Source organism: Nomascus leucogenys, chromosome 15 (genome assembly GCF_006542625.1).
Source record: "Nomascus leucogenys isolate Asia chromosome 15, Asia_NLE_v1, whole genome shotgun sequence".
Taxonomy (NCBI): Eukaryota; Metazoa; Chordata; class Mammalia; order Primates; family Hylobatidae; genus Nomascus; species Nomascus leucogenys.
This window is the reverse complement of record NC_044395.1, coordinates 71,427,715-71,453,400: the sequence shown is the minus strand read 5'-3', so window position 1 is coordinate 71,453,400 and position 25,686 is coordinate 71,427,715. Positions and strand designations below refer to the sequence as shown.

The following is a 25,686-nucleotide window of genomic DNA, read 5'->3' as shown; positions in this document are numbered from 1 at the left end:
ACAGTGGATGTGGAAGTTTCTCTCAGAAAGCAGATCAGAATCAAATCAAGGTTAAGTGACTGTGGAAGGCAGAATTTCTAGAATAGCCCTCCAAAGATGTCCCACCCCAATCCCTGGAGCCTTTGAATAGGAGCTATCACTCTTGTTGTGTTACATTACATGGTACAGTTGACCTTAAGATACGGAGGTTATCCAGGTGGGCCCAGGAGCCCTTAAAAGCAGAGAGCTCGCCAGACGCGGTGGCTCACGCCTGTAATCCCAGCACTTTGGGAGGCCGAGGCGGGCGGATCACGAGGTCAGGAGATCGAGACCATCCTGGCTAACAAGGTGAAACCCCACCTCTACTAAAAATACAAAAAATTAGCCGGGCGTGCTGGCGGACGCCTGTAGTCCCAGATACTTGGGAGGCTGAGGCAGGGAATGGCATGAACCCGGGAGGCGGAGCTTGCAGTGAGCCGAGATCGCGCCACTGCACTTCAGTCTGGGCAACAGAGAGAAAAAAAAAAAAAGCAGAGAGCTCTGCTTGAGCCCAGGAGGTAGATGCTGCAGTGAGTCACGACGGCGCCACTGCGCTCCAGCCAACAGAGCAAGACCCTGTCTCTTAAAAGAGCGGAGAGCTTTCTCTGGCTAACTGTAGAAGTGAAAGAGAGACTAGAAGTGTGAGAAGGACTCAGTGTGTCATTGCTGCTTTGAAAATGGAAGGGCTCTAGGAGAAGAGAATGGTCCCCGGCTGACACCCTGCAAGGAAACAGGGACCTCATTCCCACAACCTCAAAGAAATGAATTCTGCCAACAACCTGAATGTGCTTGGAAGTGGATTCTTCCCCGGAGCCTCCGGGTAAGAGCCCAGCCCAGCCAGCACCTTAATGTCAGTTTCATGAGACCCAGGGCAGAGGACCCAACTGAGCCCACTCAGATCTCTGACATATAGAAGCTGTGAAATGATAAATGAGTACTGTTTAAGCCACTAAGTCTATGGTAATTTGTTGGACAGCAATAGAAAGCTGGCACAGCGGCCTTTCTAAGGCCTCTTCATTGGTATTCCAGAAATTCTATGGCTGGTGATCGCTGTGACTCTCATTCTCCTCCTTGACACAAAGCCTTGCCTTCCCTGATTCATTCTTCCCCTTCCTGTCTTCATTCTTTTTATAATAAGTGAACAAATGCTAGAAAGCTAGCTCTCTTTCAGGCATGGTGTTGGTGTTAGGCTTTAAGAATAATCACGAAGAGGCCAGGACTCTGCCTGTCTGCCTCCCTGGTACTGTGAAGATAGAGTCATGCACGTTTCTGAGAAACTGGGGCTTGTGCTCACCCAGGTTATGAGGTTGGTATTGGAGATGTGTAAGGGCTGTTACCCTGGTCTCTTACAAGTTCTCTGCATTTGTTTAGAGCAGATTCTCCTTTTGTTATTGATATTTTTCACGCAAATATCTAACTTTATGACCAGTACCACTTATATAAAAAAGAATTCGTTATCCATATACTTTTCCTATAAAAGACATTCATTTTGGAAAAATCTCATAAAGCTTTGCCCAAGACATTGCTTACAAGCTAGAACTCCACAATTACCATGAAGCAAAAACCACTGAAAATCCAGCTGGAAAAACATAAGAGTACACTCTGCTGGTACGCAGCACAGATAAACCTCATGTTCGTGGAACAAGAAAGGTGGAGTCTGACTTGAATTCTGGCCTACCAGAATATTAAAGGAGTTATTAAGAGAAAGTTATTTTATAAAGGACCCCTGAGGTGATTACTATTGTAAAGTTAAAAATCCTTGGGGAAAGTGTAAAATGTTTAATTTTGTAAATTGCCCTCCTCCTTGTGTTATGTAAATGTGAATGTTTACATGTGCCTGGTTTCTTTGAAAAAGGAATCACCTGTAGTGGTGTAGAGATTTCAAATGTGTAAAAGGAGACTCAAAGGAAGGCAGAAAGTTCTAGACTCAGTATTTAAATGGATATTTACTTTCATGAGCTTCAGCATCATACCCTGCAGATCACAAGGCCGAACAGCTGGGTGGAAAAATCACTGATTGTGGGAGGAAAAGAAGCACAACCTATGCTCAGTCTCCTTTAGGGACAGAGATGTTTCTAGGAGTACATAAATGATGGACTCCACAGGCAGTAACAGTGAATGGTGTGAGAACTGAGCTGCTGGGGGAGGAGGAACAGCAGGGAATATGGGAATTGGGAGAACCTTTAGCAGTTCACACTGTGCTATCTGCCTTCCTCATTTGTGTGTTTTCTGAGTCAGCATTAGCTAAACTTTCCAGCAGGCCATCCACAAAGTACAGCCTGGGCGTTCAAGGGACGTCACTCATTTCCCCCAGTGACCTTGACAAGTCAGAAGCTTGAAAGCAGGGAAATCCGGATGTCTCGGTTATGAAGTGGAGCAGTGAGTGTGAGCCTCAACATAGTTCCAGAACTCTCCATCCGGACTAGTTATTGAGCATCTGCCTCTCATACCACCAGTGGCCATCTGAGGTGTTTCCCTGGCTCTGAAGGGGTAGGCACGATGGCCAGGTGCCCCAGCCTGGTGTTGCTTCTCACTTCCATCTGGACCACAAGGCTCCTGGTCCAAGGCTCTTTGCGTGCAGAAGGTAGGTTTCTTACCAGATTTCCAAACTGAAGCAAGGCTTCAGTCCTAAGCCTCCTAAGCTGTTGACTATGGATTTCTGGGAATGAGGGTGACCCTCAATGTCAACGGCAGGTCTAATTGGTGGTACTGTTCTGCCAAAAATATACCACCATATCGTCAACTTCACCAAAATGATTGACATTTACGTTTGTATCATCTGGACTTTTACTTTTGGTTATGGAATATTTTTAATGAGGACATTTTGAAATAAAACATTGAAGAGAAACAACTTGATTTTTACTCTTTTTTTTATGGGTGGTATTTAAATTTTTTGTAGCGATGGGATCTCGCTTTGTTGCCCAGGCTGGTCTTGAACTCCTGGCTTCAAGTGATCTTCCTGCCTCAGCCTACCAAAGTACTGGGATTGCAGGCATGAGCCACTGCATCCAGAAGTAATAATTTTTTTTAAGTATTTCATTGAAGAAGCAAACCATGATTGTAAAAAATTTAAAGCAATCACTAAGCTTGGGAATAATGGGTAACTTTAACTAAAATTGGCCTATTTTTATGTTTTTTGGGAGTGTTAGCATAATTATTTTAATTTTGATTTTATCATACCATGAATGAGGTGCAATGTTTTTAAAAAATATTCAGTAAATAGCAAATTAGCTGAAAAAAATCTGTAAAAATATAAGTTTGAAAATTAAGCCATCGGCTGTCTACTAAAGGAATGACAAAGTGATTGCTGGGCTTTTGAGATGCCTAAATGGAAACCTCATTTTGCACTGTAGGCAAAAAAATTGTAACCACAAATCACTCATTGCAGCTCTGGGCAAATGAAAATCTGAGCACTTTAATAGGAAAATGCGTGTTCCTATGCTGGAAGATGACCTGAGATATAAAATATGCTAGAAACAGACATTCAGAGTTGATTTATATATTGTTGCATTACATTTTATAAGAAAGGTCAGAGTTACATGATTAGTTTTTTAAAATACTGTTACTTTCAAATAAGTTTGGTCCTCTTTGAAATCCTCTGGGGAGACTATTTTTCCCCACAATGCTGCCATTACTCAAACTATTGGACACTATGTTTTGAAAATGACTCCATCACACTCTGGATTATCCTCAGCAAGGGAAAAAGATTTCCTAAGGAAATTACATTTTTGGAAACAACCAAAAGTCATCATAACCATGACTGCAGAATAAAGTAGCTGATGAAGGTAAGTGAATGGGGGTGGGAACTATTTTTGAGGGCCAATTATATAGTGATCCAGAGCTAGGTGTTTATATACAATTTCATTTAATCCTCTCAAGAAGACAGTTTATAGGTGAAGTGACTTGCCCAATGTCATGCAGGCAGTACATAATAAATATTGGGTTTGAATTCAGCCCTATCTGATTCCTAAGCATATGCTATTATCTGATTCCACATCCTTATATCTAACGCCTAAGCATACACTATTTCTACTATGATGTTTGCTGTTTCCTGAGAAATCTTAAGGAAGGAGTTACTGGAGTACCCCCTTAAATTCCAGCTCCCTCTTTTGATCCCTAAATGAAATAGGAAAGCATAAAATGACTAATGTTGTTGACTTCCTACTGGGCCCTGCCTCTGCTAGGTACAAGTTATCTAATTTAATTCTGATAAAAATCATGTGAAGAAGATATATCCATCCCCATTTTCAGATGAGAATGCTGACTTGCCTGATGTCCCAACAGCCAGTTAACAATAGAAAAAATATTCAGAGCTAAGTCTATCCACCTAGAATAAGTCTATCGCTCCTCTAAATAATAGTATTTAGACTACAAATGACATATGATGAGAGGGTAGTAAGACCACTTGATAATGTGACAAATAAACCTCTGCAATCCATTCCCAAAGAAGTAGCTATAAGAGACCTGAGCAATAGCAAGCTCATGAGCTAAAAGAGCCAAATTTCAGGGTAAACGGTGTGTTCAGGGAGTTCAGCCTAGGGGTGTGTGTGTGTGTGTGTGTGTGTGTGTGTGTGTCTGTGTGTGTGTGTCTGTGTTCATTTCCTTATAGCACTGTGAAAGGTAAAACAGTGTCATTGTTAAGAACTGGGGGCCGGGTTGGGCACGGTGGTTCATGACTGTAATCTCAGCACTTTGGGAGGCCGAGGTGGGTGGATCACCTGAGGTCAGGAGTTTGAGACCAGCCTGGCCAACATGGTGAAACCCCATCTCTACAAAAAATACAAAAATTAGCTAGGCATGGTGTCTCGCGTCTGTAGTCCCAGCTAGTCAGGAGGCTGACGCACAAGAGTTGCTTGGACCCGGGAGGCAGAGGTTGCAGTGAGCCGGGATCATGCCACTGCACTGCAGCCTGGGTGACAGAACGAGACTCTGTCTCAAAAAAGAAAAAAAAAAGGGCCAGGCACAGTGGCTCACGCCTGTAATCCCAGCACTTTGGGAGGCCGAGGTGGGTGGATCACATGAGGTTGGCAGTTCAAGACCAACCTGACCAACATGGAGAAACCCTGTCTCTACTAAAAATACAAAATTAGCCAGGTGTGGTGGCACATGCCTGTAATCCCAGCTACTCGGGAGAATGAGGCAGGAGAACAGCTTGAACCCAGGAGGTGGAGGTTACGGTGCGCTGAGATCACGCTATTGCACTCCAGCCTGGGCAACAAGAGCAAAACTCTGTCTCAAAAAAAAAAAAGAACTGGGGTTGTTGCTTGGCCATACTGGTGCACACCTGTAGTTCCAGCTACTCAGGGAGGGTGAGGTGGGAGGATTGCTTGAGCCCAGGAATTTACGGCCAGCCTGGGCAACATAGCAAGATCCATCTCTTGGGAAAGAAGAAGGAAAAAAAAGGAACTGGGGTTTTAGAATCAGGCATAATTGAGTGTGTGCTCCCAATCTGCCACCACAGCAAGGTTCATATGGAGGACTTAGAAATCCTCCTTCCATGTTTTCAAAAAGAAACTTCCATTAGATATCAACCTAGAAAGTGGTCAAAGCATTTGACTGAGCATCCAATACACAGAGCTGTGTACAAGCAATTACTTGAGAGATTTAAATGCTCTTTTATGGATGTTTGTGGATGAAGCCCAGTAGGAATAATGTATTTGAATACAATACAACTTGGCAATTTCATACAGGTCTATACATCCCAGAACCCAGAGAAGAGGGTTCAAAAGAATTCCGAAATCCATTAGATTTTGAGTAGAAATATTATTCATATCTTACCTATTCAACAGCGTCAGCTTCTGTGGGGTAATCAACCATTAGCAGACCAAAACCAAAATGCTTTAAAGATAATGATAATGTTATGTGTGATTTATTAAGCACCTACCATGTGGCAGGCACTATGCTAAACATTTGTATTAGAATTTACTCATTTAACTTTCACTACCCTATTCAGTAGACACTGTTACTCTCTTGAATTTATAAACAAGGAGGCTCAAAGAGCTGAAGATTAAAGAGATGAAGTAACTAGGCTAAGGTCACAGAGCTAGCAAGTGACATATGCTAGATCTAAGCCCAAGTCTGACTCTAAAATTCTGCTTTCTTTATTTAGTTTTTCTGCCATTCAAGGTTTACTGCCAGGTCCTCCAGCAACTTCTGAGTAAGCCTGCCCCCCAACGGCCAAAAGACCTGCAACTGAGAGCACTCACATTCTTTATAACAAGTGTGACATTTGCAGCCCATCTCACAAATAGTAGTGTCCCCAAACCACATTGGTTTGGGGTATTGCTAACTATTCTATTAACTAGAGCCCTGAATTCTATCTTTCTCAAAGTCTCAGATGCTTCATTTTACAGACGCCAGAAAGGTTTGCAGTAACTGCTTCCCTTAGACTGCACCCCAACAACAGGTAGCCAAAGCCCCTATGTGGTGAGCAAGGCATCTTAATGCGGTGGGATGGGATAGATTTTGATCGGGCGACATTTACAGCTTGGACAAGAACAAGCATCCATCTAGCCCAGCAGACGGTCCTTGTGGAAAATGCCTGGTCTGTGTCCTGTTGTTATTCTAAACCCCAGTCCCGGCCAGATAGACCTCCCTGCTGCATCAAGACGATATGCTCTGCTAGGAAGGAGAGTCTGAGGGCTGGAAATAAGGACAGCAGCAAACTGAGGACCTATGTGATTCCTTTGCAGAGCTTTCCATCCAGGTGTCATGCAGAATTATGGGGATCACTCTTGTGAGCAAAAAGGCAAACCTGCAGCTGAATTTCACAGAAGCTAAGGAGGCCTGTAGGCTGCTGGGACTAACTTTGGCCAGCAAGGACCAAGTTGAAACAGCCTTGAAGGCTAGCTTTGAGACTTGCAGGTGAGAAAAAGCTGGTTTCACTGTCACTGCTGAAGTTCTTTTTTAGCTCTGTGTTCTTGTTCAGCAATAGAGATGAAGCCTTCTAATCATTTTTCTGTTCAACTAGTGTGTATTCTTTTACAGCTATGGCTGGGTTGGAGATGGATTCGTGGTCATCTCTAGGATTAGCCCAAACCCCAAGTGTGGGAAAAATGGGGTGGGTGTCCTGATTTGGAAAGTTCCAGTGAGCCGACAGTTTGCAGCCTATTGTTACAACTCATCTGGTAAGTCTGATCTGCAGCCTTTCCACGTGGCATTCTCTGGGTATCTCTCACTCTGAGACCTGTATGGGAAGAGTAACCCTGAGCAGCAGCAGAAGCAATCACAGCCACGGCCATCTAATTCTCCCAAAACTGTCTCTCTGGCCAGGCTAGGGGTGGCAATATGCCCCTCAGAGGAAAAAGTTAGGAGAGATATAACTGAACGGCAACACAGGAGAAGACATTCAGGAGGCTCAATTACCACTGCCACCATCCCTGCATCCTATAAGATAAGCAGGCAGAAGGGAAGGAAACAAAGGTACAGATGTATGTAATGCATCCATTATGGACAAAGCAATGCACAGTCGTCCCTCAGTGTCAGTGGGGGATTGGTTCCAGCACGCCAGCATATACAAAAATCCACAGATGCCCAAGTCCCTGATATAAAATGGGGTCATATTTGCATATAACCTACACACATCCTCCTGTACACTTTAAATTATCTCTAAACTACTTACAATACGTAATACAACGTAGATGCTATGTAAACAGTCATTGTACTGTATTATTTGCTTTTTTATTGTTGTATTGTTATTTTTCTCTTTTTTCCAAATATTTTCAATCCAAGGTTGGTTGATTCCACCTACATGGAACCTACAGATCCATAGGGCTTACTGTACTAGGTTATCTCACTGAACCTTGACAACTTCCCTATGAGATATGCTTTATCATCCCCACTTTGCAAATAAAGAAACCGAGTTCAGGCCGGGCACAGTGGCTCACGCCTGTAATCCCAGCACTTTGGGAGGCCGAGGCAGGTGGATCATGAGGTCAGGAGATTGAGACCATCCTAACACGGTGAAACCCCGTCTCTACTAAAAATACAAAAAATTAGCCAGGCGTGGTGGCAGGCACCTGTAGTCCCAGCTACTCGGGAGGCTGAGGCAGGAGAATGGTGTGAACCCAGGAGGTGGAGCTTGCAGTGAGCCAAGATAATGCCATTGCACTCCAGCCTGGGCGACAGAGCGAGACTCCGTCTCAAAAAAAAAAAAAAAAAAAGAAACCGTGTTCAAAGGATGTAAATGCATTTGTCTAAGGTCTCATTACTGTAAAGGTTCAGACTCAGGTCTAACTCTGAAACCGCGCTCTTTCCACTGTTCCACATTCCTTTATAATTTTAAGAACCAGACCCAGTCTCCATTTTATGAAGGAAAAGATTGACACCTGGAGGGTAGCACTGATTTGTTCATGGTCATGAAGTCACCCACTAACCTTGCTTGAAGACCTTGGCTGCCTTAGCCCAAGTGCTTCACCTAAGTACTTCTCAGAAAGTTTTTCTTTTACTAAATACTCACTTGCTCTCAGTTTGTCATAAGGACCCCTGTCTGATTATTACTCTTCACACATACTCATCTATCTGACCTTCTGAAGGTTAGGTGGCTGAGAGGTCATACACAGAATAGATTTCAAGATCATTCTCTAAGATCCGAGAGATAAATGTGTACCAGCCAATATTAGCAAAAACTGTCCCAGAAAGGCAATATAGGATCCAAGTAGTTCCCTGATCTGGAGGGCTTTGGCACAGAAAAGGCCCATGGAGAAACTTTGACCAGTTCCCTCACTTCATGGATGAAACAACTACAGTTCAGAACAGGGGCTTAGCTTGTTCAAGGTCCTACAGTCAGTTAGTGGCAGAATCAAGACTGGAACATAGGGCTTCTCCTAACATTGTATTTGCCATCTTCCTTCCCTTCTCTGCCTCTTTGGTCTATCATCACTGGCTGGGGAATTGGTGAGCTACATGCCTGCATACCTCATAGCCAGCCCATGCCTGTCAAATGGCTTTGCTTTTTAACTGCCTTCCTGCCAGCTGGCAATGTGATGATACCCAGCCCTCTGACTAAACAGAGAAGAGCCAGAGGAAGAGGACTTGGATTTGTCTATTTCTTCATGGTTTCATTTAACTTGTACTCCCATCCCGTGTATTTCTTTTCTTTTTTCCAGAGATAATTTTATTTTATTATTTTATTTTTATTATACTTTAAGTTCTGGGATACACATGCAAAACGTGCAGGTTTGTTACATAGGTATACATGTGCCATGGTGGTTTGCTGCACCTATCAACCCGTCACCTACGTTAGGTATTTCTTTTAATGCTATCCCTCCGCTAGCACCCCCCCCCACCCCCAACTGATGCTACCCACTGCCATAAATAATTAGGGACTTAAAATAGATGCAAATTTATATTATAATATATTGCATGGCTCTGCCATTTACTAGCTCTATGACTTTGGGCAAGTTATTCAATTTCTCTAAACTTCAGTTTCCTCCTGTGTAAACAAGGGTTTGATAATATTGTTCAATGAGATACCTATTTAAACACTTACTGCCATGGTCAACTCAGATTAAGATGCTTTAACAAGTGTTTCCTCTCTAGCACATGCAACAGATTGGAAAGCAAAGCCTTATCCCTCTCCTGGCCCCTTTTTGTTCACTTTTTTTTTTTTAATGAGCCCAGAAATATCAGCTCTTAGCATATCTTTGTCCCAAAGTGACACCACATGTGTATATTTGGTCTTCCAATCTATACTTTCCTTCCTTTCCCTTTTCCTTCCTTCCCTATTCATCAAATAGTTATTGAGCATGTGCTATGTACCACACACAGTGCTCATACCATGATGACCAAGACAGATGGGGTTTCTGCTGCCAGAGAGCTTGCAGTCCAGTGGGGAACAGTGTAAGGAGAACTGTAACAAGGAAGTACAAGAACATATGCCTGGGGACCCAATCAAGTCAACAAGTCTGCCTGAGAAAAACAGGGTCAATCTGAGGCCTGAGGGATGAGTCAGAGTAAGCTAAATAAAAAGAGGCAAAGAGTCATAAAGGTGAATAAAGCATCGTGGTGCAAGGCTTGGATGTAAGATAAAGTGTATCAAGGAATTTCAAATAATTTCAGTATGGCAGGGGCAATGAGAGAAAAAGAGCAGATGAGGCTGGCATGTTAGCAGGGGCCAAATCACAGAAGGCCTTGTAGGCCATACAACAAAGATAGCCACTGAAGGCTTCTAAGGATGGAAGTGATATGGTTAGATTTGCTTTTTAAAGACCATTCCAGCTGCAGTATAAGGGGTTTGGAGGTACTAAGACTAGAGGCAGGAAGAACAGTTAGGAGGCTGTTGCAATACTTTTATTTCATGTTTCCCTCTCCCAACAGATACTTGGACTAACTCGTGCATTCCAGAAATTATCACCACCAAAGATCCCACATTCAACATTCAAACTGCAACACACACAACGGAATTTATTGTCAGTGACAGTACCTACTCGGTGGTGTCCCCTTACTCTACAATACCTGCCCCTACTACTACTCCTCCAGCTCCAGCTTCCACTTCTATTCCACGGAGAAAAAAATTGATTTGTGTCACAGAAGTTTTTATGGAAACTAGCACCATGTCTACAGAAACTGAACCATTTGTTGAAAATAAAGCAGCATTCGAGAATGAAGCTGCTGGGTTTGGAGGTAAATGGTTTCTCTGTCTATGTTACGTGTGTATGTATGTTCATGCATAACAGACAATTCATAGAATCCTGCCTGTCTCCAGATGAGGCACTCAGGATCTGTCAAATACTAATAAAAGCTTAACACAAACTCAACTTTCATAAAGTCATAGAATCTGAGAGCTGTAAAGAACCTTAGTGACTAAGCTAAAAAGTATAAGTATAAAAGAATTTCACTGTTGAAAACTCAAGACTTTTAAAAATAAATCACTATCTGTTCCTATGCAGAAGTTCTTTTTAAAATATATACCCTAAAGGCCTATGACTTTATTCTAGTCATCTCTTTCTCAGGCAGGCTTGTTGACTAGAGTAGGTCTCAAGGCCATGGAGGAGAAATGAACTCTGTCATATTGCAACTGATAGAATTGAGAGAGTGTGAGAAGCAAGGCCAACAAGCATGAAGCAAAGAAGCTGGTGTGGGCCCAACATCATAAGGGGCTACAGAGAAGGTTTTTCTCCTGTACTGTCTACTATCTCAATCACCTGGCTCATTCAATGAGCATTACACACAATGTTTAAGTGAAGGACCAACAGGCCATGTCTCTGTTCCTTGCAGGCGTCCCCACGGCTCTGCTAGTGCTTGCTCTCCTCTTCTTTGGTGCTGCAGCTGGTCTTGGATTTTGCTATGTCAAAAGGTACGGTTGTTGGCGTACTGCTAGTCTTGTAATCTTTGTCACGTTTCTATCCTGTGCTTTTTCAGGGTCGCTACTGGTATTTTGCTGATCAAAATGGAGATAGCAGTCCTCTTATACTGTAAATTTCTCGCTCATCTCATCTCTTTCCCTTCTGCTCAATCTTTTCTATTTCAGCACATGCATGTCACCCAGCCATCAGTCAATGACTGTCCTTTGAAAATCAAGAAATAAAAAAAATTGGCATCTGGGGAAAATTTATATGCTTTATTTGATTTTTGGTTCTTTGGTTTTGTTGGAAGAGTTACGTGGTCAGCCTAAAGTCTGGCCTGCAAACATATTGTACAATTTAAATGAATCCATTAAGGTGGTGATGTCTTAATGTATTAGAGCATGCATGTGCTGGCATCACTCTGAAATAAAGGTATCCAGTGTACTGTGCCAATATGTACCATGGCCAAAAAGTGTTATCTATCGTTATGTGTGTTACACAGAGTCTCTCACTTTAATTTCATGTTTATGCCTAAAGGTATGTGAAGGCCTTCCCTTTTACAAACAAGAATCAGCAGAAGGAAATGATTGAAACCAAAGTAGTAAAGGAGGAGAAGGCCAATGATAGCAACCCTAATGAGGAATCAAAGAAAACTGATAAAAACCCAGAAGAGCCCAAGAGTCCAAGCAAAACTACTGTGCGATGCCTGGAAGCTGAAGTTTAGATGAGACAGAAATGAGGAGACACACCTGAGGCTGGTTTCTTTCATGCTCCTTACTCTGCCCCAGCTGGGGAAATCAAAAGGGCCAAAGAACCAAAGAAGAAAGTCCACCCTTGGTTCCTAACTGGAATCATCTCAGGACTGCCATTGGACTATGGAGTGCACCAAAGAGAATGCCCTTCTTCTTATTGTAACCCTGTCTGGATCCTATCCTCCTACCTCCAAAGCTTCCCACGGCCTTTCTAGCCTGGCTGTCCTAATAATATCCCACTGGGAAAAAGGAGTTTTGCAAAGTGCAAGGACCTAAAACATCTCATCAGTATCCAGCGGTAAAAAGGCCTCCAGGCTGCCTGAGGCTAGGTGGGTTGAAAGCCAAGGAGTCACTGAGACCAAGGCTTTCTCTACTGATTCCACAGCTCAGATCCTTTCTTCAGCTCTGAAAGAGAAACACGTATCCCACCTGGCATGTCCTTCTGAGCCTGGTAAGAGCAAAAGAAGGACAGAAAAGTTTAGCCCCTGAAGGCCATGGAGATTCTCATAACTTGAGACCTAATCTCTGTAAAGCTAAAATAAAGAAAGAAATAGAACAAGGCTGAGGATACCACAGTACACTGTCAGCAGGGACTGTAAACACAGACAGGGTCAAAGTGTTCTCTGAACACACTGAGTTGGAATCATTGTTTAGAACACACACACTTACTTTTTCTGGTCTCTACCACTGCTGATATTTTCTCTAGGAAATATACTTTTATAAGTAACAAAAATAAAAACTCTTATAAATTTCTATTTTTATCTGAGTTATAGAAATGATTACTGAGGAAAATTATTCAGTAATTTGTTTAAAAAGTAATAAAATTCAACAAACATTTGCTGAATAGCTACTACATGTCAAGTGCTGTGCAAGGTGTTACACTCTGTAATTGAATATTATTCATCAAAAATTGCATATAGTAGAACGCTATCTGGGAAGCTATTTTTTTCAGTTTTGATATCCCTAGCTTATCTACTTCCAAACCAATTTTTATTTTTGCTGAGACTAATCTTATTCATTTTCTCTAATACAGCAACCATTATAAGCTTAATTTATTATTAACATACCTAAGAAGTACATTGTTACCTCTATATACCAAAGTACATTTTTAAAGTGCCATTAACAAATGTATCACTAGCCCTCCTTTTTCCAGAAGGGCCTGAGAGATGCAGAAATATTTGTGACAAAAAATTAAAGCATTTAGAAAACTTCTTTGCTTTCTTATTTACATAGATGCATTATACCTTTTGTGTAAAATTAAAGTGAGGACCAGATCATACCATATTGTTTGCAAAAATAAAAGGGACAACGTTGGTTGTTAAAATACAAGCATATGTCAACCAAACAGCATATATCATATGGGGCTATTCATGCTCCAAACATTTTATTTTGAGTTGGCCAAGTACATACACATTAAACAGTCCTTTGCTAGAGATGCTGGCCCTACATTTCCATCCATTTCAGAATTCACCAGGGAACTAGAGATTCAGGATGGCTCCTTTGTCTCGCTTTTGACAGTCCTGCTTCTCTAGTTTTCTCTTTCCCTCCCCCTTAGACTGCTAATTGTCTTCTTCCCCTCACCAGTGACCCCACAGCTCTATGGTTCCTTTAGCCCAGATGCCACAACCTGCTGGCATAATCTTTTCCGGTTGGCCCACGGAGATAATCTTAAAATTTGGTTTCATTGCCAGGCATTAAAAATCAAGAGATTTCACATGTTTACATTTCTGGGTTCCCTCTAAAAATGGAAAGATCTGGAAGTAAAGAACCCATGTTCCCTCATAGCAATCATTATCTGATACTGAGTAGCGGCTGTCCCTTTTCAATGGGGTCTGCTCTTTGTTTCACCACAGTCCTCATGACTCTCTATTGCACACTCACGCCAAAGTAAAGGTGCCCTTTGCTAACACTGTTGCCTTTTCTTCATACCCAGCCCATGTCCCTCATATATATCACCTGCCTGCCCCAGTAAATCTATGAGTTTGAAACTAGTTTGTCAGTCCTTAAGCTTTATCAGCTTCATCCATTTCTCAGGGAGTAAAGAAGAAAAGAGGGAAAGCACCTAAGTAGTGATCTTCCCTCTGTGTGTTAGCTGAAAAAAACAGATCTCCCACACCACATCTCCCATCTTGTGGGCATCTACTACATATTAGAATGCTACCATCTTCTCCTGTTAAACAGGTTTGTGCCCTATCCAGGAGGAGGAAGTGGGGAGGAGAAAACCCCACCCAGCCACATAAAATCACTCAATAGCCCAAATATCATGTGCAAACATACTGATAAGAATGTAACTTCCATGATTATGGAAGGAAGGAAGGAAGGAAGGAAGGAAGGAAGGAAGGAAGGAAAGAGGGAAGGAAGGAAGGAAGGAAGGAAGGAAGGAAGGAAAGAGGGAAGGAAGGAAGGAAGGAAGGAAGGAAGGAAAGAGGGAAGGAAGGAAGGAAGGGCTGGCTGATTTATGGAGCATCTACTAAGTGGCAGTCATTTTACATGTTGCCTCATTTAATCTCTACACTTTCCCTGAGAGGTGAGGATAATTACTGCCATTTTTATTAATCAGAAAACTTGATGTTTAGAGAAGTTAAATCACTTTCTGAGGTCACAGGTCTACTTAAATGGTAAAGGTCAGAGTGACTGCAAAGCCCATGCTCCTTTCCCTACACCACAGTGCTTCTCTTGCAAAAGCCAATATAGAAATGTAAACTATTCCAATATGCAAGCTTGAAATTGGACACTTACCACAAACAACAGGAGTGAAGTAAGGAAAACAACTTAGGACTCCTGTGTCAACTTCACAGAATCTATCTTAAATCCATTGGCAATGACAAGGAGAAAAAGAGAACCACTAAAGAACTTTGAGAACTGCCTCCTCGTTGATGTAGACACCAACCTCAACAAAGACCTACCTGAGCCAGTTCATAGGGTCAGAAAATGTACGGCTCAGAAGGATCCAGAATAATTTCCTCTAGACCCTTCATTCACAGAGTAAATAAAATGAAGCCCAATGTCACAGATAGCTAAAGTTAGCGCTTGGTCTAGAAATTTCCTCCTTATTTAAATTTTCTTTATTCTCCACTGAACAAAGAGAAATTGGAAGAATACAAGGGATCTCCCCACTTCAGACCTACAGTCCACCTCGCCACAGCCAGTCTTCAAAAGAGGCAGGTGGAGAGCCACGTGATGGCATTTTCAGCTGGTGCAAAGGATCTTCCCTGCCCTTTCAGAATGCCCCTTCTCCATGCCTGCCTCCCTGGCTCACACAGAATAAATCCACTCCTTTGAGCAAAGATACTCTATCCTGACAAGGAGTGGTCTGCAAAATTGTATGCTTTTATAAAGGCCAGGCCACTATCAAACATTAACATGCCAATATAGGTCCAATTAAGCAAAGCTGATTTCCAAGAATAGGAAGCTGGACTAACGCAGATGACTTGAGGCTCCACACAGGGCTTGCACACAATTGGAGTCTACAGATATCATTTGGCTTGAACAGAATCGAATCATATTGATTTCTAGACAAGGATCCTAAATTGTATTGCCTCTAGACCTTCAGCTAGTACCTAAAGCAAAATCAATTGCTCTAGGGAAAAACAAGTTTGTAAAGACAATAATAACATGCAAGTAAATACATTTTTACTAAGGAATGGGAGGGTCTCTCACACCAAAAAGAAAATGTTTTACTATTATGAATAGTGCCACAATAAACATACATGTGCATATGTCTTTATAGCAGCATGATTTATAATCCTTTGGGTATAAACCAGTAATGGGATGGCTGGGTCAAATGGTATTTCTAGTTGTAGATAGCAAAGAATTGGAATCAACCCAAATGTCCATCAATATAGACTGGATTAAGAAAATGTGGCACATATACAACATGGAATACTATGCAGCCATAAAAAAGGATGAGTTCATGTCCTTTGTAGGGACATGGATGAAGCTGGAAACCATCATTCTGAGCAAACTATCACAAGGACAGAAAACCAAGCACCGCATGTTCTCACTCATAGGTGGGAATTGAACAATGAGAACACATGGACACAGGGTAGGCAACATCACACACCGGGGCCTGTTGTGGGGTGGGGGGAGCGGGGAGGGATAGCATTAGGAGATATACCTAATGTAAATGACAAGTTAATGGGTGCAGCACACCAACATGGCACATGTATACATATGTAACAAACCTGCACGTTGTGCACATGTACCCTAGAACTTAAAGTATAATAATAAAAAAAGACAAAAAATAAATATCATGCTTGAAAAAAATAAAATTTAAGCCTCTGTTTCAGAAAAACTCCCGAGCCTTGTTTTACCTCTGCTCTCACACCACCACAACAGTCATCAACAAAGAACTCAATGACCAAAGGTAAGGGAGTTTTCCCCACACAACAAGCCGCAGACAACAGCTGGGTGTCCTCTAATTAAATTCTGACACTATCTACCTGGAGACAGCGTCAGATCCCACATGGGGAGGGCTCAGTCCCCAAAACTGCCCCCCACCCCACAGACACCAGTCGTAAGTCTGGGCCTCCAGAACTCCCGACGACCCACTTGAAGTAGGGGTTCTCATGACCCCCTCTTTGGGTTCAATTAATTTGCTGGAGCTGCTCACAGAACTCAGAGAAACACATTTACAGGTTTGTTATAAATGTTGTTACGAAGGATACAGATGAAGAGATGTGTAGGGCCAGGTAGGGAGGAAGGGGTGCAGAGATTCCATGCCCGCGCCATCTTCCAGGAACCTCCATGTGTTCAGCCATCCGGAAGCTCTCCAAACCCTGTCCTTTTTGTTTTTTACATAGGCATGATTGACAACTGTGTAGAAATGTGATTGGACAAAAAGGATATGACCTCATACTAACAGACTGAGTTGGGAAGCCCAGCAAGGCCTGCCTGTTCAGGTTCCCCTTGGCCTCTCTGTGCAGCTTTTCATCCTCCAGAGTATGGGGCAGGACTCTGTCTGGAATGAGGGTCTTTGACCCACAATCAGATTAGAGTCCTGCCTTGGAGCAGGTAAAAGGAGGACAGGAGAAGGTCAGAGAAAGAGACTCTGTTGGCCGGGCGCGGTGGCTCACGCCTATAATCCTAGCACTTTGGGAGGCCGAGGCAGGCAGATTGCCTGAGCTCAGGAGTTCAAGACCAGCCTGGGCAACACGGTGAAACCCCGTCTCTACTAAAATACAAAAAAATTAGCCAGGCATGGTGGCGTGCACCTGTAGTCCCAACTACTCGGGAGGCTGAGGCAGGAGAATTGCTTGAACCCAGGAGGCGGAGGTTGCAGTGAGCCAAGATCACGCCACTGCACTCTAGCCTAGGCAAGAGTGAGACTCCGTCTCCAAAAAAAAGAAAAGAGAGAGAGATTCTGTTTCCTGAGACCTGCTCCTGAGCCCTAAAGCACCTCAACATTGTAACAAAAGACTGTAACAAGGACTCTGGGAGTTATGAGACAGGCACTATGGATGAAAACCAATATATTAATATTTATATAATAGTAATATCATAGCCTCTAAACAGGAGGAAAAGCAATTATTTGTTAGTTGGATTTTCTAGTTAAAATAAATAAAATTTAGTGGGTTACTCCTGTAATAGTCTATATATAAGGTCAAGTTTGATCTAAGAGCATTTTTCGTAATACTAAAATCAAATAGGAATTCTCTCCTCTCTCTATGTTCCTCAGGAAATGCCCAAATTTCCAAACAGTGCCGATGTGATTTAAGATTTCCTCCTTTAGCATCTAGAAGACTACTTTAAAAAAAAAAAAAAAACTTATTTCAGAATAAATTTACCAAAAAAATATGAAAATAGTGCAAAGAGTTCCCATACATCCACACCAGTTTCCCCTGTTATTAATAACTGATATTAGTATGGTACATTTGTAACTTAATGAAGCAATGCTGATATGCTATTATTAACTGAAGTTCATACTTTATTCTGATTTCCTTAGTTTTTACCTAATGTCCTTTTACTGTTCTAATAGCCCACCCAGCATACCATGTTACATCTAGTCATCATGTGTCCTCTTGGCCATGACAGCTTCTCTGACTTCTCTTGTTCTTGATAATTTTGTCAGTTCTGAGAAGTACTATTTGGGTATTATATAGGATATCTCTCAGCTGGGATTTCTCTGATATTTTCTTATGACTACACTGGAGCTATATGTTTTGGGAAGGAAGACCACAGAAATACAGTGCCATTTTCATCATGTTATATCAACATGATCTATCACTGCTGATGTTCACCTTAAGCACCTGGCTGAGGTAGTGTTTGTCAGGTTTCTCCACTGTAAAGTTACTCTTCTCTATACCATATTCTTTGGAAAGATGTCACTATGCACAACCCACACCTAATTAGAAAGGAGTTATGCTCTGCTTCCTCAAAAGTGGAATATCTACATAAATTATTTGGGCTTTTCCTGTGCAGGAGATTCATCTATTCCCCCTCATTATTTTTTAAAGAATTTATTCATATCAGTATGGACTCAAGAATATTTTCTACTTTAGGTAATAATACAATACTATTTTATTTATGCTGTTGCTCAATTTTTTCCAAGACTGACTATTGGGACTATTGGGAGCTCTTTCCATTTGCTCCTGTATCCCTTTGACATACTCCCTTGTGTTTTTATTGGGCACTTCCCTACTTTCTGGCACTATAAGATGTTCCAGTGTCCTCTTATTTTGTTATCTTTTTTTGTATCTTATTTTTCCCTGGTTCTAGAATCAACCATTTCTTCAATGAGCTCTTGCCCCCTCCTTTTCTTTAGAGAGAGAGAGAATATCATTTCTTTACCTTCCTGTCACATGACTTCCCCTGCACTCTTTGACCAGTCAGTGATCTCCATACTCTGGCCCACTCCAAAACCCTTAAAAACCTTAGCCTCAAATTCCCTGAGGAGACAGATTTGAAGTTTCCTTCTGTCTCCTCATTCAGCAGCCCTATCTATGATTAAACCTCTTTCTCTGCTGCAACCCCGCGTCTTGGCATATTGACTTCCCATGCACATTGAGCAACAGACCTATTACAGTTGCATCTCCTGCTTCCCCACTTTTGTTATTATAGAGGAGATGGAAACTTCCCTAGTGGACCCATTCAGAGATAATTGTTCTGGGAGGCATTCCTGGGGCTGAGACCAGAAATTATTACTCCAGCCCTTCCAATGATTTTATAAGTACCTAATTTCCTGTCTTAAACTTTTTTTTGTTGTTTAAAATAGTTGGCGAGTTTTCTGTAAGGGAACAGTGAAATAAACGACACTGAGTGCATTTTACAATTTGACCTTGAATCCTCTTCTCAAACCTTATTCATTCCTGCAAGGATACTTCATGCTATGGCTACACAAATTCATTTACCATTCTAGAATTTAATCTCTACAATGCCCTCTCATTTTGCAACTGCCATTCCTTCTATTTTAGTCACCTTCCTTTTCTTCCTAATTGTATGAGTTATCAATTGTTGCAAAGCAAATTATCTGAAAACTTCATGACTTTTACAGCATTTATTATCTAACATTGTTGTGGATCAGGAAACCAGGCATGGGTACCTGGATCCCCTGCTTCAGGGTCTCTCACAAAGCTGCAATTCAAGTGTCTTCCAGGGCTTAGTCGTCTCAGGATTTGACTGGAATAGAATTAACTTTCAAGTTCACTCGCGTGGTTGTTGATAGGATTTAGTTCCTTGTTTGCAGTTGGCCAAAGGCTACCCTCAGTTCTTTCCTAGCAGACCGCTCCTTTGGGACAGCTCACAAAATAGCAGTTTGCTTCATCAGAGCAACAAGCAAGAAGAGCCAGAGATGAAGCGTGCTAGCAAGATGAAAGTCATAATCTTTTAGATCTAATCTTCGAAGTGACATCCGATCATTTTTGCCATATTTTCTTCGTTGGAAGCAAGTCACTATGTCCAGCCCATGCTTAAGGGAAAGGGATTATACAAGGGCATGAACACCAAGATGAGGAGATCATTGGGAGCCATTTTAGAAGGCTGCCTCCTATCACATTAATGAACTTTTCTCATTCCTTCTTTTTAAAATTTGTTTATACATCTGTGTTATATGCCACATTGTATTATGTTAACTGTGTACATATTTTATTTTTCCTTGCATTCTTAGCACTTGGGTAGTATATGTAAATCTAGCACATTTACTGAGTAGGCTGTGACTAAATGTTGAATGAATACATGTATATACATTCATCATGTATACATTCATTCACTGAGATTTCATGAGCTGCAAGTTATACCTTTATCCAGTTATCTACATTAAGTGCTAAGGTCACTCAGTACAGGGCTGTTTCTGTCCACTTAAATTTTGTTCTTCTTGAATACTTTATTTTGGTGTAGAATGCAACTATGAACAAGCCAGAATAATGCATAAAGGCTACTATACTTGAACTTTACTCCCTGAGTTGGCCATTGACTCACTTCTGTGAGTCAAACTGATATTTATCTTAATAGAGAAACTAAACTGCAGTGTGTTTTGGACTGTGGGTAATTAAAAACAAATTGAGTTCCCTCAGTAACAACAAAGCTAATAAGTATTGGCAAAAATTTGATTCCTTGTTCTCTATATTTCTATTTTAGTCTTTGAAGCCTAGGATGCTTTCTTGGCAATCTAAAATTCTGCACTAAATGCTATCATTTTCTGAAAATTAGAATCCTTTTTGATAACTTCCAGACTCATTTTACCACTCCACTGTTATTTTGTTTGAATTTTGCCTTCAGTGAAGTTGAAAATATTTTTGTGATAGAAAAAAGACAAAATCAATTAAGAATACCAAAAGACCGGCCAGGCGCAGTGGCTCACTCCTGTAATCCTAGCACTTTGGGAGGCCGAGGTGGGCGGATCATGAGGTCGGGAGATCAGGATCATCCTGGCTAACACGGTGAAACCCTGTCTCTACTTAAAATACAAAAAATTAGCCAGGCATGGTGGCGGGCGCCTGTAGTCCTAGCTACTCGGGAGGCTGAGGCAGGGGAATGGCACGAACCCAGGAGGTGGAGCTTGCAGTGAGCCGAGATCGCACCACTGCACTCCAGCCTGGGTGACAGAGCAAGACTCCGTCTCAAAAAAAAAAAAAAAAAGAATACCAAAAGACCTAATTCAGTACTCCACTGTGCATATTCTTTTACCTATGAAGGTCACCATTTCAGCAAAGTCAACATCATAAATGATAACAGTAATAACAAAGACTTCAATGTTATAAAACATTGATGTTATATAACATCGATACGATGTTATAGTATCATAACCAAATTCTTAAAATCATGTTATGTTTTCTCCATTAGTAAAGATTAGTAAAAGAATATATCAAAGATATACTATCAAGTTAAAGAACATAACAGAAATTTCTATGTAGTAAAAATATGGGGAGAGGATGTCTAAATATGAAGATCCAGCATGGAAAATATGTCTGGGTGGTCAATCCAGAAAGGAGGGTGGGATGAGGCATATACCATTAGTAGGCATCAGAAATTATGTCAACTCACCCTTGGTATTGACTGGTATCTGGGCAGAGGCAAGAGGCAAACTTGATCCTGATTTGGACGGAAACAAGGCTTTGCCTGCAAGAGATCTTGCCCCAAGCCTGAAACCCCAAGGCAGGTAGATCAAAGCACTAATATACTCAATCAAAACGACATAATAATCATTCGGTAGCCAGTGGGAAAGCTGGGGAGTCTGCATCTGCATGAAGGAAAAACGTCATGTGGTGACAATCAGAGCTGGAGAACACTTCAGACTGTAACATAAGCAAGAGAATATTCCCATCCTTGCTCCCACTTCTTCATGTCCCCTTTCCAATTCCCCACTCATAGGAAGAGGAGTTGCTAAGCCTACTGAAAAAAGACCAAGACTTTTACTGGTAGGCACACACATTTTACTGATTGGTGAGGTTATCCTTAAACTTCAAGGTAGCTGAGCTACCTTAAAGCTCAGCACCCATTCATGGCACTCACTTGTCTGCTTTCTGTCTCAGCCTCTGGCAGGACTTGCGCCCTAGAGGCAGGTTAGCCACTTTCTACCATTACTTCTATTCCACATATGGAGTTAGATAGCTGGACTCAGCCCCTGTTGCATCTTTCTCTTTGTGGATCCTACTTAGGCCTCCAGGCTTAAGCCATATGCTTAAAAGAGTTTTCTCAGAGAACTCTGCACTGAGGGTTATTAGCTGATATTAATGAAGTATGGATGGGGGCAAAGATAATTATTTTTGTTGTAATATCCAAACTTCTTTTATTCTCCTTTCCCAGAATGATGGCTTGGGATGCGCCAATGTAACCTTTTCTCTGAATTGATTAAAGCAGAATCCTGCTCCCCGCAAAACAACAAACTTCTAGGTTTATCTGGAAGCAGGTGACTCAAATATGCTCACAAGCAAGTGTGATCACTTTCCACATGGCATTAAGTGTTTTCCCACTGCTCTACTCCACTAATTCCACTAATTCTACTCCAATGAGTACTATCATATCTCCCACTAGGCACACTGACCACTTCCCCTTGTTTTGTCCATCTTCCTCCATAACTATTTCCTCTAGGTATCACCACATCTAGCTGGTACTGCTGCCCCTACTAGGCACTGCTTCTGTATCTTCTGGGCACTGCCACACCCACAAGGCACTGCTGACTCTGCCAGACTCTACTGCTGATTCCCTGGTAATATCCTAGGTGGCATCTACCAAGTAACAGTGCTACTTCTCTACATGATGTCTTGTCCACTGGAGACTGCTGCCTTTTCCTCCAGCAACCACAGAACTCTCCAGGCTCTGCCATCTCTGCCAAGAACTATTGCGGTTGCTATTGACTGACACCAGCACGGATACACTGGAATTCTGAAGCCACTTTAGTATGGAAATCAAGGCACCCTTGCTGTGGTACATTCATTCCTATGGGAGATATTATGTGTAAATATGGAAATACAGGATTAGAACATCAATGAAAGATAACAATTGGCAATGTAGATTTGGAAACCATCTCAATACTGGTGAAAATTAAAGCTGTGAGTGCATGAGCACCACACCCACCCCCAGGCCCCAAACATTTAAAAAATAAGAGCAGAGGGCTGAGAATAAAGTTTGAGTAGAAGCAGCCAGAAAGAAGAAATCAACGAGATAGAAAAGCCTCAAAGTCCTAGAAAATGATGAAGCTTTCATCTTAATTGTAGGTGACTAAGTGTTCCTCTTATTCTACACTGATAGAATTAAAAGCAGTAATGTATTGTTAGGAAAAGCACTGGACTAGTGCCCAGGAAATCTGGATTCTAACCCAGTTTAATTAACTTGCTCTGTACTCCTTGGATGAATTACTTTCCATCTTTGGGTCTCAGCTTCCTCACCTCTAAAAGAAGAATATTGGACCAGGTGATTGTTAGGCAGTCTTTTTCAACTTTATGATTTTGTGAATTACATACGGAAAGTTAAAAATGTTTACAATCCATAGCCACTCAGGGTCTTCCTCATATATTCCCACAGTCCTAACACAGATGCTTAGTGACCTTACAAAAAAGCAGGAGACACTGGACATACTTTCCTAGAAAAAAATATACCAGGCTGGGCTCAGTGGATCACGCCTGTAATCCCAGCACTTTGGGAGGCCGAGGCGGGCAGATCATGAGGTTAGGAAATTGAGATCATTCTGGCCAACATAGTGAAACCCTATTTCTACTAAAAACACAAAAATTAGCTGGGCATGGTGGTGCACACCTGCAGTCCCAGATACTCGAGAGGCTGAGGCACGAGAATCGCTTGAACCTGGGAGGCGGAGGTTGCAGTGAGCTGAGATTGTGCCACTGCACTCTAGCCTGGCAATAGAGCAAGACTCCACCTCAAAAATAAATAAATAAATAAATAAATAAATAAATAAATAAATAAATAAAAGGAAGAAAAAATATACCATTCCAAAAGTCTCCAATTTTCCTGATCTTCACTACAGGACCATGTTTACTAGAATTTATCAAAGCCTCTGTGTTTTCTTTAACTGGAAAATACTTATTTAAAAAACTATGAAAATCTGAACATACATTACAAATTACAAGACTCATGGCAAAATGATCCTTCTTCTTATAAAAAACTTACAAAACTTATAAAAAACTTAGAGGTTTCTTCTTCCATAACTCTTACTATTTATATATGTGGTTTCCTACAAATATTTTTCTTATACTTTTTTATATGTAAGAAAAATAAAGTTTTCCTTATTCTGCTGCAAAGTAGCTTCAAAATTCCTATTCCACAGAGGATTTCTAATCTCTTCTATTTTGGTTTTTAAGATAATCTTTATTACTGTCTTGTTCTGTTTTACATTCTAATTAATTCATTATGCTCATGCAAAGGTAAGAAGAAGAAAGCTGTTGTGATGAGAAGGTATCTAGAGATGTCATTAATAATATTAATTTAATACTGATTTTAAATATTTTAGTCTTTTAGTTGTCAATCCTCACTATACTCCCCATGAGATATAAGAAGGAGTAACGGCTCTATTTTACAAAGTTGAAGGCAATTTGTGCAGAGCACTTTTCATGACTGTTTAGGCCACAATACAAAACCCTTTAAAATTCAACTAGCTATGTCCTTTTTAAACAAGTTTATTGAGGTATAATTGGCATACAATAAACTGTGCATGATTAAAATGTACGAGTTGAGAAGTTTCAACATACGCATCTGTGAAACCATCATTTATAATCAAGAAGATGAACATATCCATCACCCCAAAAAGCTTCCTCCCACTCCTTTGTGGTACTACCCTCCCATCCATCTCCACAACACCACCCCCGCATTCCCAGGCAACCACTGATCTGCATTTTGTCACTATAGGTTAGTTTGGATTGTCTAGAATTGTATATGAATGGTGTCACACCATAGGTACTCTTTTATTGAGGGGGAGGATCGGGCTTCTTTCACTCAAAATAGTTATTTTGAGACTCATCCATGTTGTTGAGGTATACCAATCAACCATTCCTTCTTATTGCTTAGTAATATTCCATTTTGTGGATATACCACAATTTATTTTCCATTCACCTATTGATGGACATTTGGGTTGTTTCCAGTTTGGGCCTATTACAATTAAAGCTGTGTATATTCATGTATAAGCCTCTGTGTAGACATATGCCTTCATTCCTCTTGGGTAAATACCTCGGAGTAAAATGGTTAGATCATGTAGTAGGTGTATATTTAGCTTTTTAAGAAATAGCCAAACTCTTTTCCAAATTGTTGTATTATTTTACATTTCCAACATGCAGTATACAAGAATTTCAGTTGTTCCACATCCTTGTCAACACGTGATATGATCTGTCTTTCAAATTTTAGCCATTCTAGTAGCTACAGTGCACCATGAAACCTTATTATTTTCCTAACTTGCATTTCCCTAATGATTAATGGTATTAATTCATGCACTTGTCATCTATAAATCTTTGGTGAAATGTCTATTCAAATATTTTGCCCATTTTAAAAAGTTGGGTTGTCTTCTTATTGGGTTGTAAGGGTTATTTATGTATTCTAGTTAGAAGTCTTTTGCCAAATATATGTTTGCAAATACTTTCTCCAAGTCTGTGGCTTACCTTTTTATTTTCTTAACAGAGTCTTTTAAAAAGCAGAAGTATTTAATTTTGATGAAGTACAATTCATCCTTTTTTTTTCATTTATAGTTT

The 25,686-nt window shown here is 41.1% G+C and overlaps 1 protein-coding gene and 1 long non-coding RNA gene across 2 annotated transcripts in view; one reads left to right on the top strand and one right to left on the bottom strand.

Moving 5' to 3' along the window:
* The window catches only part of LOC115830492, a 60,189-nt gene that overhangs the window by 30,268 nt on the left and 4,235 nt on the right, over positions 1–25,686 (bottom strand). The gene's annotated exons all lie outside the window — the stretch shown is intronic.
* On the top strand, positions 2,235–13,259 carry LYVE1 (lymphatic vessel endothelial hyaluronan receptor 1). The gene is made up of 6 exons (XM_003254937.2): positions 2,235–2,602; positions 6,711–6,882; positions 7,006–7,145; positions 10,336–10,641; positions 11,236–11,314; positions 11,841–13,259. Exons 1-6 carry the CDS (start codon positions 2,518–2,520, stop codon positions 12,025–12,027), a joined length of 969 nt encoding a protein of 322 aa, XP_003254985.1. The 5' UTR covers positions 2,235–2,517; the 3' UTR covers positions 12,028–13,259.

What these genes read in the sequence shown, in the direction of transcription:
- LYVE1 (XM_003254937.2), top strand. Translation starts at nt 2,518, where the DNA reads ATGGCCAGGTGCCCCAGCCTGGTGTTGCTTCTCACTTCCATCTGGACC. An exon ending in AGGCTCTTTGCGTGCAGAAG is followed by an intron (nt 2,603 to 6,710) that starts GTAGGTTTCTTA and finishes ATTCCTTTGCAG; the next exon opens with AGCTTTCCATCCAGGTGTCA. An exon ending in TGAAGCTGCTGGGTTTGGAG is followed by an intron (nt 10,642 to 11,235) that starts GTAAATGGTTTC and finishes TGTTCCTTGCAG; the next exon opens with GCGTCCCCACGGCTCTGCTA.